Source organism: Branchiostoma floridae, chromosome 12 (genome assembly GCF_000003815.2).
Source record: "Branchiostoma floridae strain S238N-H82 chromosome 12, Bfl_VNyyK, whole genome shotgun sequence".
NCBI lineage: Eukaryota > Metazoa > Chordata > Leptocardii > Amphioxiformes > Branchiostomatidae > Branchiostoma > Branchiostoma floridae.
Window position 1 is genome coordinate 6,139,559 of NC_049990.1, and position 17,708 is coordinate 6,157,266.

The 17,708-nt window shown below is 40.6% G+C and overlaps 1 protein-coding gene across 5 annotated transcripts in view; it reads right to left on the minus strand.

Annotated features, from left to right (window-relative positions):
- LOC118426863 (fibronectin type-III domain-containing protein 3A-like) overlaps positions 1–13,911 on the minus strand; it is a 91,642-nt gene extending 77,731 nt beyond the window's left edge. Inside the window, exons 1-2 of one of the 5 annotated variants that reach the window (XM_035836423.1) lie at positions 13,807–13,911; positions 7,328–7,591 (exon numbers count right to left, since the gene is read on the minus strand). In XM_035836423.1, the coding sequence (XP_035692316.1) occupies positions 7,328–7,496 (169 nt within the window). In that variant the 5' untranslated portion in view covers positions 7,497–7,591; positions 13,807–13,911. Of the gene's footprint in view, positions 1–7,327; positions 7,592–13,631 lie in introns of all 5 variants that reach the window. The other 4 variants (XM_035836422.1, XM_035836421.1, XM_035836424.1 and 1 more) reach the window with 4 other exon arrangements.
- Between the last annotated feature and the right edge of the window lie 3,797 nt (positions 13,912–17,708).

Below are 17,708 nucleotides of genomic sequence, written 5' to 3' on the forward strand. Positions count from 1 at the left end.
AATGTTTCAAGCAAAGTCCTTTGGGGAAAACAATCTAATTACAAACAGTCATTGCTGTTTTTTCTTGCAGATAATAATCTCAAACTACAGATGTAATCATGTTTACCCACATTCATAGAATCAAATTACAAAATACAGTTCTACTAGTATTCTCAACACAAACCTATTATTATACTTCTGTAGGCTTGACAAGCACATTTCCTTGCCTCTCATGCAAGTTGCTTCAAAGACATTATCATAGACAAGAATTGAATTTTATGGATTTCCTACTTCATTTTTCTTTCTTTTGAAAAAGATAAAAGTACCATTCTGTTTTAATCAAACCCCAAATGCCCTTAACTTTATTTTTGACTATTGAAAAAAAGATACTGTCCTCTTCACTTAAAAGTAGCTACTACAGTTTTTTTAATTCATCAATGCATCAAATTGTTGCAAACTCATTGCTTGAAATGTCAAGTAGCCAGGTATGCTTACTGTCTCTTTGTGTTTCTTCAGGGAAAGGAAACATATTGTTTTAGGACTCCCTTTCTTCTTGACCTTTTCTTCTCCTTCTCCTGACAAATTTAAATAGGTCAATGACCTGAAGTAGACTGCTGTTGCCATGGTAACTAGACTGCTGTTGCCATGGTAACTAATCTACCATATGGTACGTACAGGCAAGTAGCAGGGAGCATATATGAATGTGATTGAAAAAGAAGTTTTTAGGTTAGCCTATGTGAAAATAAATATTATGTATTTGCTTCTTTTCCATTATTTTTTTTTGGGGGGGGGGGGCAAAAATCCTACAACCAAGATGTCACTTTGGAACAAACTTGTCCATATTTTCACAAAAAATCTCTTTTCCATAGATAGTACCATACAAACATTCCTTTTCCATTCCTTTCAACTTGACATTCAAGTTTCTCTGATGATTTTGCTTGCATGAACAGTCACCCAAGCTGAGTATACAAACCGTTTCAATCTGTGTGCTCAGGTGTTGGTATCCTATCCCCAGAAACCCTCAGTAGCTGCACAGCAAGGCTGATAATATTACCGCATGACTCCTACTAAAAACCCAAGACTGCTGAGATCTTCCAGCTGGACTTTTCCCCCCTAAAAGCTATTGAAAATGTACATGAATACGGCAGGATCGAATTACATTCCCATCCAAGATTAGCCATTTGGAAAGAAAGTAGGTGCCTAAGCTCAAAGCAGATGTTAAAGAAGAAAATTTTGACATTTTTCTGGTTCACTGTTTCTGTTATAAATGACCTTCCTGGCTTGTTTGCTTGTAACAGACATGTGAGCTACAGTTACACAGAAAAATGTCACAATTTTGCCTACCGACATCTGCTTGGAGAGTGGTGGACCTGTTGCTAGTGAAGGCCAGTACATTCCAAACAAGATCGCTATGTCCAAAACACTGCCTTTAAGTGTTTCGAAAACCCCCAAGACACTTCAAAGAAGAGGAAAGTACTCGTGATTCCAACTTAAGATGCAAGATAGATTGTTCACCTGCCACAAGCGTTTTTGGACAAGGCTGACTGGAATTACGTTGTCTTGTTTACAAGTTACCAACAAAAAATGTCCCAGTGACTGGCCAGGAATGGACATTTTTATCAAAGAAAATTATATAATTCATTTTTAAAAAACTGAAAAGAACATTTAAGAAGGCGGTCTTTGGGTGTTCATAAGAATGTTGAAATGAAAACATTAACCACTTGCTGCAATGATCATCAATGATTTAATTGGTATAGTCTAGCCTTCACTAACAACTTCTTATCAATCATACTAGTGTATACTGCATTTTGTGTTTATTTATCAACAGGAACCACCCTGCATAAGACTATATACGAACATGCAGGTACCACCAATTAGCAGAATTCTTCTGATAGTAATAGTATAAATGGAAGGCAACAGCTTATGTAAGCAAGCGGTTTCCCATTATATAACTCTTGGGCGCTTAGCTACAGGTGGTACCAATATCAGACTATCAAGTCATGCAGGATTCTAATGACATGGCTGCTGTTTGCTGTTACCATGGTAATAATCACCTTGGTAACAATGCCAGGGATATACTTGGGATTTCTATGTCTACTTGAGTTGAAGCAAGTTACAACTTACATGAAGAGATGTTAAAGAAGTATCAAATAATGTCTATCTATTAAGTTCTATGATAATGTAAAACATACTTGCCATTAGAGCTTGTATATATTATAGTGAGTTAAATCTTATTTAAGTTTTAAGATAATTTTAAGATCATCTTGTTAAAGTGTCTGGACAAAATTAAGATTTCTGAATGAAAAAGTAGCATTTCATATGCTCTTTTGAATTACTAGTACATTTTACCAAGGCTTCTTTAAAGAAATGGAGGTCATTTTCTATCAAAATATAGAAGAAGAAACCAAATGCACATAGTACAAGGTTACAGTACTTGCACTGGCTTGAACACAAATGTACAATTTGTAAACTGTTTATTTCTTACCTGTAGGGTGTATTCAGCTCCATAGATATAGCAAATGTTAACAGTAAGAAGTTTATTTGCAAGTTCGTGCCCGAGGGCTAACTGCAAGTACTAGTACATTTAACAACAAAGCCAAATTCATTCATTCATTCATTCATATTTATATTCTATGAAAGCTTTTGGTAAATATTCCTATGAGAATAGAGTATGTACTCTGCTACACTGAATGAACTTTAACCAACTTTTTATTGCTCGACAATTGTCAATGGTACAATGTATAGTAACAACTATCATCAGTATCAAACAAACCGCAATGCTAATCTATCCTATATTTAGCACTACAAAGATTCTGACAGCATGTATCCGTGACCATTTAGGCGTCAAAGCCCAGCAAATAACAAAAGCACTCCACAAAAGAAACACAAATCCCCTGTAACAGTTTTATGAAGTGTTTGTTGATTATCAGGGGGGTGTGAAGTGGTCTATTGTCACCAGGAGGGGGTAAGACAAAGGGCCACGGTTGGGGGTGTTGACCTTGCAGTTACATGCAAAAACAGGAAAGGCCCAGTGCTGTTTTATGTAAACTTCCCCGGCCTGTCTGTCTTTGATACATACAAGCCGCTTGTACAGATATTAGGGCATATTATTACAGCATTTTATTTTACACTGTAAATTGTACCATAATGAACGGATTGTGCTTTATGAATATATCAGAAAAGAGTTCCCATATTTTGAACATCTTAATGCAACGGATAAATTTCTATTTTTGATGCGCCTAGACAAACCCTGTATATCAAACATTATATGTTCTTATACCTACACCTGTACAAAGAAGCGAGAAGATGTCGACCATCCTGTTAGCTTAGTACCTTCAACTAGTTAAATTGTATCCTGTTGTTTTTTCATATGTTTGTTATTCTGTTATCAGTCATGTCTGTTATCAGTGACCTGTACCTAGCCCATCGAGGCATGAATGTACAATAAAGGTCTTTCATTCATTCATTATAATAAATGAAGACCTCTATTGTACTTTTATGCTCTCTAACAAGCTAAGTACTGGTCAAGGTGAATAGAATGCAGTTTCTAAGTACAAATTGTATAATGATGTGATACAAAGCTAAAACTATAAAGTCTACAGTAGTATAAAGGTTTCTTTCTGTTACCTGCCCTGATACAATTTATTCCGAAACTTTGCCTGCAATTTGAAAACTTTTTCTCTGTAACTTTTAAGACGAGATTTGTGCATAAGCTCAGAGTAATGTTGTGACAAGAAGTATCCAAAATCAGTACTGACAACAATAACAAAGAAATTGACTCCTAATCCTACTGATTTCGAAATTATAAATACTAGTAGTAACAAACTCCATGCACTCCCCTTTCTTTATAGTAAATGTGATAAAGTAATAAAATTACAAATAGCCAGGCAAAGAGTCTGAGATTTTGAACCTTAATATCAAGACAGAAAAATCATCTAATATGAAAAAATAATTATACAGGTTTGACAATAATACTTCTCTTTGTATCTTTTTCCTTTTAAATTGTACAGAGTTCGGACAAAAGTGTCAGAATGCTTTTCTACCAAATCTTTACCTACTACAATGACCCACACGTACCAAATTGCCCCCCCAGCCACCTATCATACGATGTTTATTACTTTTGTAACTAAACCATCTGGGTCCCACCTACTACATCGACCTTTCCTACACCACTCTGGAACTGAAAGGTCCTAATAATAAATACCACACAACCTGTGCTCTTCTACTCTACACTCTGACATTTGGGCATGCTTTGATCAAGCTTAAACCAGGTGAACAAAACAAGAAAGTCTCTGTGATAAGGGAATATTATTCATGTCAACTCTAAAGTGTTGAATTACCATCTAAACATGGCTGAGAAGTAAGATTACGTTTCTTACTTTCACTTCAAAAAGAAGAATTTCCTTACGACCTCCCCCTAGAAGATCTGAGATGGTAGAGTCTATGAAAATATCATATTTCATATCAATCTAACTTTCTAAGTACTGGGATAATATCTAAGAGCAGCATGTAGTACTTTAAACTAGCAAGGAGCTTTATCGCTGATAAAAGCTCCTTGCTCAAAGTACCAAGTGTTGATCATGTTTTTAGTTTCCATATGCATTTCAGAATAAGAGATTATTTCTCTACCATGCAACCATATTATGTGACATTATCAATGACTTCAAATATTGATATACATATGTACTTAATACTTTCAATGTTTTCGGAAACAACAAGGGGCTATCTTGAAGCGTCTTCCAGGCACTAACAAATGATCTGACAAAACGGAATGTAAACAAAAATAAGTGTGATGGAAGGGCGGGTGTGACCACTAGCTCGGGAGGGGGAGTTTTCCGTAAAATTTCATGAAGCTCATACCATACATACACGAGATTCAGTAGCCAACATTTCATTTTATAAACTATGTTGACATCAAACACAACTGAGTACTATACATCCTTCACTCTGATGAGAAAGCAATAAATAAAAGAAATGTGATGTCTTCAATACTCGACAATACAGTAAAAGACAACATATTTTCTGACATCTTTTTCTGTTCTCCAAGAGGATGTAACGATCTAAGGATTTTGATAAGACCCAGGGTTGCACGCCTGTTTTTGCTACACCTACAGGGAGGTAGCCCCAAGAAAGCCCGCCTCCCTTAGAGAGAATCATAGAAACACAATCAAAGTATTGTATGTATCTTCTCTACTGGAAGAGGAGCTAATGAGTAATGTTAGTAGACACAACTAAAGGTAGTCCCAGGCAGTCCCATAGCCCTTATGATGCTGTAGCAACAGTAGGCTGCTATTCACTGTATCTAGGGAGGTATTGGGAGGCAGAGCCCATCCCTCTCCTCCCATCACCTCTTACCTCCCCAACCTCAGATACCCCTTTATACACCTGGGTAGACTTAAAATAGTTGTGTAAAGTGTCTTTCCCATAGGCACAACATAGGTAGCATAACATTTGTACGGAGGCAACTCAAAAAGGTGTCCGTCAGCTGTTGCTGCCTCCCTACCATTTTTGTTTCTGTGTATGTTGAAGTTGAAATAAATAAATGAATAGATCGTTTTCACAATGACGTCACAGTCGCGTTCGAACGTTCGAACGGCCATGTTGGATGATAAGCGGCTCGATCTCCACACGGCAGTGTGTTGCACGTGGTGGACTCGTACGTGGAAAGAAGCCTTTTTTATTCAGAAACGGACTGGATGTTTGTCGTGCTAACTGCGAGTTCCATAAACACAGGATACGGCCTACTCGCCGTTTCTATTCAACAATATTACCTACAGTCCGTCCTCTTTTCAATAACTTGATTAAACCACTCTCCTACCAGCCCACCAACAGTAGCCCTGCCGCGGAGTTTGTGCATGCTTTTTTTTTATTTTTTGGGAGAAAGTTGGTTTCTGGTACAGGGTATGTCATGGACGCATACCATGTTACACGAAAATGTCAGCAAGCTTGTTCTATTTCTTCTTCATAAAACACGGCACATCGCGTCCTGAGCTGTGAATGATATTTTCACCAGTACTGCCCCCGGTGTTCTGTCGATAATCAAGCAAGGATTAAAAATTGTTTGGCTTGTTCACGAGGAACGAAATTCGAACTTTTTTTTACCCACGATTGTGTAGCTGGTAGAACAAAACAAAAATTTCTTCAGTCGCAAACTTTACCTAAGGCAAGACAAAACATATCAATGCGGAACTTACACGTGTTAACGGGCACAATACACCCCTCACGCGCATCTCAATCGTTGTGTCAGTTTTACGCTCAGCACGTGTGACGGCACCCTTACACAAAACTTTGACAGCCCCTTCCGTATCTCGCACGATTTTAGTATTGAATCGACAAAGTGCGGTGTGTCTTCCAGCGAGCTTTGCACTTGTGGCGAGGGAAGTTTCTACAAGTCTGGTCGAGTTCTGTCATCTCCATGCCGCGACGGGGACTAAACGCAATTTGGCATCTGACTAAACATGTGCTAAGCATTCTCAGAGTTTGAATTTTCAGTATTAAATGCAACGTTACGGTCTGTCGCAATAACGTCAGCGCTAGCAGCCCTGATTCGCATGTTTAACGTTAGTTGATCAACTGAATTGTACTTTTGTAAACAGACCTTTCTAATACACATGTTGACAAAGCCAAAATACGGAAAAAAGACGCGCGCACGAACTTATCTAATACCACTATCCCGCTGGCCCCCACTATCCGCTTGCCTCACGGAGTTAGGGTCGGGGAAGCGCTAAATCTTGCCCTTTATTAGGCAAGTGGATATTGAGGGCCAGCTCGTGCACGCATGCGGTGGGGATTGGTAGCTAGTCCTCTGCACGCCGCCTGTCAGTGAAAGGATATCACCCAGGGAAGCGGGCCTGGTACAGTGAATGATCGCGGTTTTTGTGAGGCCGCTTCACCGCGAACTCTAAACCACCGCGAACACTCCATTTCCCGCTATCGCACAAGTAAATCCTCGCGATCGGCACCAGCATTAGATCGTTGAAAAAAGTGCCATTTTTAAAAGTATGTAGATCAAGACGTATTATTGCAACTTTGTCCTGATATCTAACCTTGGCTACATCACTTAATGATTCACAGAATGGAGACAAAACAGCACACTTGAACCCGCAAGTAACTTTGCCGGTGCCGTTCTGTGTTCTAGTCATCCAGGTTATCATCCAACATGGCGCCCACGCGTGATCGAACGGTTTTCGAACGTTCTGTGAAAACGATCTATAACAGAACAGTAGAATATCACATGGGCCATGTGATATTCTACCACAACATACCAAGAAAACAATAACTCCAAACATCTGCTTGGAAATTGACCCTTTTTGACCATCAGGAGCAGAACGTTCTCACGAACACTGACCTTGCACTTGTTGCATGGAGCCGTCCTCGGTCGCTATAGTGTACATCTGCCCGGGAGCCACATGGAGATAGAAGACCTGGTGAGGCCCCTCAGCCGATCCATTCATACTAGGGTGCATCATGGGGCCATTCAGAGGTGGGCTGGCCTCCTTGGGCGTTGTGGCCATCATATAGAAGCCCCGGAAGTGTGGAAAAGCGGGCGGCGGCACCAGGAGGGTCTCCAGTCTTGAAACGTGCGGGTTCCCTTCAGGTCCTCAACTTTGATCTGAGAAAAAACATATCAAAACAATGTCAAGAAATGTGATGATGATGATGTCAATTTCGAAATGTTCAAAGTAATTGTAGTTTGCAAGTTTTGCTCCTAAATTCAAACCTACATACAAGTGACTACCTCTTTATAACTTATCAGGACAATCTTGCAATTGTGATCACTTTCTAGTGATAAATATAAAATAGAAAAATAATAAATCTTGACATCAAGACACTAGAAAACCTGCTTCCATCATCACTACTGTACTATAGAATTGTTACAACTCCGAACCTAATTTTAAACACAGTGAAAACCTCCTTTCTCTTCTGCTAGTTCCTGTGGAAGTGCATGCATCTACATAACAGCAGCACATTCTTAAAGTAAAATAAAAGACTGGGTCATTCAAAAAGTTCCCAAACACACAGCATATTATCCGCAGTACCACATCCATCCTATTCTAGCTCCAGGTTGTTCCTCAGCTTCCTTACAAAATACTCTGGAATCCGTTCATAACAGAGCAACAGTTGGCATACAACTCCTGTCATGGGTACTCCTCGAATGCCTATCTTTCTACCATACATTTTCAACATCTCCTCACTACAGAGAGACCAAGACCCCCCTCCACACAATTTACCCAATTGGTCGCACGGACTTGCACTTCTACCTTGCCGTTAATTACACTAAAGTAAAATCCTGGCTAGAGCCCTGATACTATTACTATTAGTACAAGGGAGGTAGAGGCACACCAAAAGCTGCCGTGACCTCTGTAGCTGCCTTGTAGTCTTCTCAAGGCTAAGCACAAGATTACTGCCTCCTTCAAGAACATGTCTCCCATTACACAGGAAGTACACATCTTAAACACCACCCTTCCCAGTACAACTCACTACATAGCAACAAACCAATGGATTACTCCAATAGAGTACTAGTAACCCTTTTGTTAGGGCATACAAAGTCGTTTGCTTGGTTCTACAACATCTTAAACACCAACCTTCCCATTACAACTCACTACAGAGCAACAAACCCATGGATAGACTAGAGTAACCCTTCTGTTGCTGTTAGACCAAATTGGCCAAATAGTCATTCAACACATAGCAACCTGTCCTCCTCGGCCGACCAACTCCTCTAGTGTGTTGAATGTCTATATGGCCAATTTCTACTATTTTTCCAGCGACCTGGGGAGCCTGGTAGACGCTAGTTAGACTATACAAAGTCGTTTGCTTGAAAGCAAAAATTCAGCTAATGCCTACAGATCAAGATGAAAATAGACGACTGGTCTGTTTCTATATGTGTCCAGGGAGTCCTGAAAAACAGGATGAAGCCTGAGCGATGTAACTCTGGTAAAACAAATAAAATGAAAATGAAATGGGAGGAAAAAACTGTACCTATTCTCTATAACTGTGTGGAGCAAGGTACAGATTCACAATCTGATTTGCTAGTTCAGCATTTTTAATATTCTTTCTAAATCTGGGAACCAATAGCCTGGGAACCATACCATCGAGGCGCTCGGCGGTGTAGGGGTGACCGCCCGTACAGTTGATTGGTACAGGCCGGGGGAGTTCTTACGGGGTTAGATTAATTTAGTCGCGCCCAATCTAGTAACAAGTAAATGTATAGTTTAGCAAAGAAAATGGTAATTTGGCAATTCCATACTGTTTGGAGCTGGTTGACAAACACCATAAATAACAGTGTGTACAACAAGTAGCTATAAAAGTATAAGTACTATAACTTATCCAGTTCTTTCTGCCACCAAAAGTAAGAAGAATCAATGAATTATGAAGAACAAAAAATATAGTAGAACCTTGTGCATTTGATCCACATTTGATAACCACACTTCCCCAACTCACATCATCAATATAAAAGGATTTTAGTTTAAAACAGTATTGCTAAACTAACCAGTGGTACGATGTTGGAACCTTCCATACTCACATGATCACGTAATCTGAAAACAAGCAAACAGCGACCACGTGACAAACCATCGAGCAAAGGTCACTCTAAGGTAACTCATAACATCCTGACACAGATAGACTGGCTGGCTGGGGACCCCTTAGGTTGGGTAAACACCTCTCAGCTCTCATCATCTCTAAGCAGATGTTGGGTTAAGCTCAGTGTTTTACAATTGTTTCTTTCACGCCTTTCAGATAGTTCAAGCTTTTACCGTTTTGCCACCTACCTAGGACGGTAGATTACTAGATAGACAGAAAACATACATAAAATTCAAACTAACTGAGTCAAACCCTATATAACAGGGATTTCCTAAAATAAAAAACAAACCTCTTTGCCTCCCTCCTACGACTTGTAGTATAAAGTATAAAGACATAGAAAATGGCTCAAGAACACAACAAAAAACACAGCATACATCATATACATTGTAGAGGTGTCATATCTATCGTGATATGTGTCATATCTATCATCAGATATGACTGTTAGTGTATCAGTTGAAGTTAGACAAGTGTACAATTCATACATTTTCAGGTCTACTTTTTCTTGAAGCCAACATTCCACATGTTTTGACACCTTTTTTATGTCCACAAAGGGATTTCGATAAACTTTCAGTTTCTTTGTTTTTTCCAGAACAGAAGCCAGGCATGTGCGACAAGTTGTAATCCCGGAAACAACAAGGTGGCCCTGGGCTGGGGAAACGTGGATGTGACATCCTTCCATCCAAATGCAAATCTTCCCTTAGGGAACTAGCATGAATCAGCGTTTCCCAAACCAAGGGCACTTAAACACAATAATTGTTTTTTGATAAGGGCATACAAATTCAACTCCTTGGTTGTCAGCCATTTTACAGTAAGTATCTAGCAAGAGGGAAAACGTGTATCTGACTTCTGAAAATAATTTCATCAGGTTGGTAGAATATAGGATAAGGTGCCTGAAATACATCGAAACAGAAGTATTTTAGTGAGTACAATCTGGTTGTGTAAAAGAATCCTCCTATATCGAATCTGACTGTATCACCTCGAGAAAATGGGAGCTGTGCACATAATGTTTCTACTTTCTACTGATTTTCTAGTTAGAATTTTTGTTCATCACACATTGTGAAAGCTCCAAAACTGTTTTAACTTAAAATTTAAGTCAGTTTCCTAAATCCTTGAACCAGCAAATTATATTGGTAAGACCTTCTGGCCTTGTAAGAAAATACTGGGAAGATTTATCATCATACAAAATTGATATTATGTTGAGAAATATTTCCAGTATGGGGAGGACAGCATTATTCACAGCTTGATATAAACACTACAGAAATACAAATCTGATTCAGAGGTCACACTTCCTCCGAGGTTCTGTATCGGCCCCTACTTTTGGAACATCTGCCATTTTGGAATATACCAACTTTTCTCCCGACTGCGACAAGAAGACTTTCCCCTCGACCTCGCAGGAAACTCCGGGCCCCAACCCAGGAAGCTGTCCTAGCATCCTTATTTATGTACACCAAACTTTAAACAAAGTTTTGACGCCCGGCCAATTCTCTGGGTACCGCCAGGGGTTCTATATGATCCTCTTTCACGGGAAACTGGGGTGAAGTTTTTGAAGGATAAAGCTTTCCCCTCGTAAAAAATCGGGTGGTTCTACCCTTGTTAATGTGTCAGGTACCGTAACAAATAATAGCAAGACATCTCTCTGATATGTACCATGCACACTGTAAGAATGGGGCTAATTGCCAGCGAACACACGGGTCTGCCTAGATACAATTGCAACTTGTGGTCGTGAATAGAACGGGGTCACACGACCTTTGACCCCACACCTGATTGGGGGATTGAACAAAACCTGCAGGTATGCCTGGTATGATCTTATGCAATGGTACAGTACCGAGGGTTTCCTCCACAGTTTGCTACTGAAGAGGCACAAACTAGAAGTGAGGCACAGTCCCTCTCAGTTGTGTGACCCTCTTTCTTATAGATCTGACACACTGTGTGGCTTTCCCTCTATGGTTCACTGAAAGAGACACAGGATTACAAACAGATACAAGGGTGACGGCAAAGACAAAAGAAGGTGGTCAGACAAGAACATGATACTTCTGGGTGTAACATTAGTTTTCAAGTGGCCCGCCTTTCATTCATACTCCATGCCATGAAAGAAATACCTCCACATACAAAGGCATGCCCTGGTCCATGTGTCAAACAAAACTATAGACAATGCACAACAACCCAACGTAAACATTTGCCGAGCAAATAAAACCAGACATGCGTCCTTTACATCTACCATATAAACTTTCCATACGAATAATCACTTGAGTCTGACAGAAGAGACACACTGTGGTAACTGTTCTTCACTTCACATGTGACATATGACATGTGAAATTTGAGCGACCCCTCTGGTATGGTCTGACTGTCTAAACAGTTTGGCAGAGGTATTTATCCTGCAATTGAAAACAGCTCTCATTTCCTGTCAATCAAAATTTTTTCACCAATCACTTTACAGGTCATCTGATAACCTTGTGCTTTGTCATCCTGATAACAAATTACAAAACTACAAAAAAAGAGTTCTTTTCTCTTCACAAAATCTTTCAACCTATGAGTGAATATAGATTGCAAAAGGCACAAACTAAAATACTTGACAATAGCTTATTGAAAATATCAGAGATGCTGGAATATTTGGAACATACATAATGAATAATGAGTGGGAAGTTTTGAAGTTGCTGGCAGTGTTTACATTCTTTTTGTCAACAGGATTGTGAATAATGTGAAATCATAAATATTCACAGCAGGACAATGCAAATAGCAGCTAGAATGTACAAACAGGGACGTGTTTTTCTTTTACAAAAAGCTATTGCTTCCAAAACTTTATACTACATCATCATATATGAGTATTTTGATTGATTAGGACACAATATTTTAATTTTCCACCCAAAAAATCCCCAACTACTTAGAAGTTCTTACATGCCACAGCGGATCTTTCCACAACAGTCTTGCAAATCAAATGCACATTTTCCCACTTACTATCTCTCCATCTTTCTTCTGAGAAGATGACTAGATAAAAAGAAATACATAAGTTGAGGAGGGCCAATTCTTTTGTGATATGCATTATCATGTAAAAGTATAAGGGATCCATTCACACACTGTAAATCTCATACAAAGGAGAAGGTTTGGCCTCTGGTGGAATTGTTTGACCACCAGAGCTGGTTACAATTAGGACGAATGTGCCAGAATTCATAGGGAGATCACAACAGTAGAAATCCCAGAGGTATGGAGTATTAGGGGGAACTGCAACTCCCTCCATTTGGCTTTCAACAGTGGTGAACTACTTTAAAGCGGTAGCAACCACTGCGGCGAACAATAAGCCTTTCTTTTCCTACAGTCTTGACATACACTGTTGTGTGTCTGGGGCTAGGGACTGAACTTCGGTGTCGGCCATCATCCAGTTCAATGTAATTATCTACACATACCAATGCACCCCCGGGGTACCCATTGGTTGCTTCCAGATAAATATCCTTACAAATATTCCCAAGTATATACAGAATGGTATAAACACTTTCACGCTCGAGAGAGCGGTGCACACTCCTTTCATGAGAACAAAATCTGGCCTTCTTTCTCCGCGGTAGATGGGAAATTACAGTCGCACCAGGGTCAAGTATGCAGTGTAAATATACAGGAAAGAGAGCGGCGCGGCACTGCTTGGGATATAGCGGGAGACACTGATCTCCCCTGGGCTGCCCCGTCCTTCTAAGACTATCTAACGGTCCCCCTAAGATAGCTAAGACTTCCCTAAACCCGAGGAAACCCCCAGCCCGACGCCCCTTGAGTGTTTTCAGGAAACTTCCCCGGCCAGACAATGGGTCAAGTCTGACGGAGGAGACCCCAGACGTTATCCAACACCCCGCCCCAGCTGCCGCCGGGGTTCCCGGGCCCGGATCCAGGCTGGCCCGGGCGCAACCGGCGGCCCCCAGCCCTACCCAACCAAGCCGCCAGCTAGACTTCAACCGGGAGAAAGCGGTCGGAAGCCGGGCTGGGGCTTGGCGGGGAAGGGGCTCGGGGCGGGGACAGACATCTGGCGAACTCCTGGTGAAAATTCTTCAGTCGACTTCATCAGCACCAGTGCCACTCAACTTGAATCCTACCTGTTTTGTTTACCGCCGCCCAAGAATGTCTCCCCCTCGCGCATCCAACGGACGTCCAGAATCGACAATCAAAACGGAAATCAAGCACAAAACGAACGCATAACAAACTGAGTAAATCTTAGACCTCAAACGTGGCAGAAATGTGCTGAAGATCTGGGTTCCATCTGGTGCCTACCTCCAGAGTTTTAAAAGTCCGTCGCCATCTTGACTGCAGTAACTGCACATGCGCGGAGAATGGACCAATCAGAGCGCTCGGCGCGCCAAGTGTAAGACGTGACGACTGACCCAGACTGGACTGACCATAGGTGATCAGGAGCACTTCGTGGTCTCCGCCTCAAGAAAGCTCTAGAAATTCTCTTTTCCAGTCTTATTTTCACCATTTCTTCCCGCACCGCTCTAAGTTAAAGAGATGTGGAGGGTCGGATTGTGTTCAGTGCGAGTGTGATACATACGGAATACCAAGTCTGACTGTTGATAGCCACGTTGCCGTGTTTACGGGGAAGCAAGGGAGTGCGCTTTTCTCGTCAGTCTTCCACTAGTGACACCTGAGCGAGGAAGGTAGGACGTGCCTCCGAGCTGCTGCTTTCTTCACACGTGCCTGAGGAACAGCCATGTATATATAGCCCGAAGTCTCCGACCGTGCTTTGGCAGACACTACCAACGGTGAGGGCGCAGATGTCGAACACCCTGGAATTTAAAACCGTACCCGGCTAGCTCACAGGAGCCAACGTAGCGTCAAGTGATACTCAGACAAAAAGGTTACGCAAGAATCTGGATAAGTTTTGCAAACGGCCAGACGTTTTAGACAGTGACTGAAACGTCTGACGTTTTTCTGTTACTCTAGCAGTGAGTATCACATTACCGTATGTGGATGTCTAACCTTAATCGACGTCGCAACGTCAACTGAGCTTCCGAAGATCGCCGTGTTAAAATTCTAGCAATTTTTGTTTCGTACTAGTGCTGTCATACCGGCCACGCAGTAGAGATTTTGATGTTTGCTATGAGCAGAGCCATTCATCCGGCAATTTCTCTTGCATTTCATAGGCCATCCTATACTTCCTTCCCTGAAAAAAAATCAGTGAAGCTAATATCACACCCAGGCTAATGTTGTGGTTATTCTGAAATTAATTTTTGCGCTCTAACAGGCTTTCTAATAGTACAGGTCAGTGATTTTATACAAAGTGTCGTTACATGTACTCTGTACGCGTAACAGGTAGTTATTACAAGACGATTTATACGTGGATTGAACTTCTTCTTTGGATCGACAATTAGCTTGGCAATTTACAATGTATCTATCTTTCCTATGGTCGCTTAATTCTTAGTAATGTTTAAGATATTGGATACGATAAGCAATGTACGTTTTGGCGCATTCTTCTCCAGCTAATACAACACCGTATAATCTTTGCCCACGCGGCCGGCAGAACGCCAGAACACACCCTGTCATTCCAGGAATCCTCCGTTTCCCCAACCTATCTTGGAAAAACAGTTCAAACTCTGCGTACACAGTACTAGTACGTAAAGCAAAGTTTGAACCGTAATTTCCAGCACAGAAATTGTCCTTGTCCGACACATTGATTTCTAGACTGTGTTTAACGCCAGTCTTTGTCAAGGAATGAGAAACACATCGCTTCTTTGACGTCGTGTTACTATATGCAAATGAACGAGTGACTCGGTCAGCAGTGGATCATAAGAGAAAATGCAGAAAGTTTATGGCGCCCCCCGTCTCTTTAGTTGTGGCTGTACGGTCCTGATGTAAATGGTGGCAGTCAAAAATTGTTAAATCTGTGTATAAAATTACGATTCAAACTTCAGAATTATAGATGAACTTTAAAGCTATCACTTATTTATTTATACATTTACTACCATGTCTATAGTGCTTTGTGCCCTAGCTTTGAAATTAAACTCTAAACACGCTAAATCGGGTATATCAGATGTTGAATTGTATGCGTTGTTATATGACCACGCCAAGTAAATGTATTGGTTTTAGTTTTTTGTACGAAAATATCGGAGTAGGGGCGCAAAATAAGAAGGCCGCACATCTTGAGTTATGCCCATAGGCTTTAGGCTGGAGCCACAGAGTCCAACTACAAAACAATTATCTTTCAAGTTTTGAAACTGCAACAGCTATAGTATGAAGCAACGGACATTCTTCAGCCATTTAGACACAAGGTACAAGCATAATGACGGATTGATTAATATCCTGAACGGTGCATAGATCTTTCCAAGAATCTTTCTGTTTATTTTGTGAATCAGAAAAATGATGCTGTGAACCATGAAATTAAGCTGGTGTGGCCTTGTATGCGGATGTAGGCGCCGGTGGTGGGCTCACCAGCTCGCGTAGGGGATTGGCATGTGGGCGTTATCTTCCAGGAATTCATAATGCGTGTTTTGCTGAGTGGTGTTGACAAACACTTTTGACCTCGGGGTGGCTACTCTTTGGCTGACGGAGCCTTGGAATGGAAATGGGGCCCAAACTTTCCTTGTACTTATACTTATACTATATTTCTTGGTTCTCAATTATAATATCTTGTCAACTGCTATATAGCTAGAGCTCTATTTCATCACTTTTAAACTCAAATCTTGGTTTTTCTTTGCACATTGTATCACAAAAAACGCATGTACTATATACACCAGAGTGTATGCATATATATATAGCAGAATGGAACAGTAGTGTGCCTTCACTCTGTAACCCTATGTTAATGATTTTAATGATAAAAGAAATAAAATTTGCGCTTTGTGTGCGATTTTTTTTCTCTGTCAAGATATGTCAGTATTTGGTAAGAACGTTACAATATTTTGTCATGGTTTAATGCCATTGATATTTTGGCCTTGAACTACCCATGCTAGATTCATGTGGTACTTTTAAAAAAGTCTCGGTCTCACCCAGAAAGAAGGAATATAACTCAGATTTCGGAGCATACATGTAGCTGCAAACTATCAATCCGTCAATGTCCACCATATGTCTACCAAATCACTGTGATAATTTCATTACGAGGGAACCCTTCAAGTTCAATATCAGTAGAAGAGAGAAAAGTACAGACGATTTATAACTCTGGCCAGAGCTGTGTGTCGTTCTGGTGTCAATCTTACCTTCAATGATTGACATTCGTGTGGACATGGATACCAGGCTTTATAGTTTACGGTTATGCCCGGAAATAATTTGAGTTGTGCCCCTCCTTTTATGGATGAGGTCACGAACTTTCTGAACGCCCCTCGTACATCTCCTGAACCAGTACTTCAGATACTCTCCAAGCAGAGGTTAGGCTCCGGCTGTTTTTTAGTCGTTTTTATCAGGTTTTGACAATACAAGGTACAACACAAAATAGAAAGCCCGATAAAAACGACTAAGAAAACGTTAAAAAAACAAGTTTCACTTGAAAAAGTTTAAAGGCTACCGTGATCTTGTTTAAGAGCTGAGTTTAAAACCTATACAAGTGACCACCATTACACCAACCATTGGACCTCCTCTACACAAGGACCACTCTGACCGCTTGTTGGTGGTCCTTGAGATAATTTTCCCCATTGACACACGCCATGAACACCTGTCCACATAGACCAGAATTCATCGGTCCGTTGAGTAGTCTTTTTGGACACTGTTAAGATGGGTTCACACATATATTGGACATCACACATATGTTAGACAATTCATCTCCCACTGCTTACGGAAAAGAAGTCAAACCCATCAAATAGCTTAAGTATAAATAGATTAAGACTAGCGCCGTTATTCCCTTCTGATTTATCTATGAGTATCATTTACCTTCTTTGTTAAGTCTTATTATGTATACCACTACTGCTTTGCTTTGTATGCAATTAGCTCTCGGGCATGAATTTGCAATAAAAATTATTATTATATTCAAGTCCTTTCGAGTTTCGTATGGAGTTCTTAGCCTCTGCCAGGCTCCACAGGTCGCTGCAAAAAGAGTTAAAATTGGACAAATATAGACCCATAACATGCCAGAGGAGTTAGCTGTCCGAGAAGTGTGGTTTGCAACCGGCTAATTTCGATGGCATGTTATCTCGCAAGAAGAAGAAGAAAAGTTATCTCGCTACATTTGTCCTATTTGTATTATTTTCTCT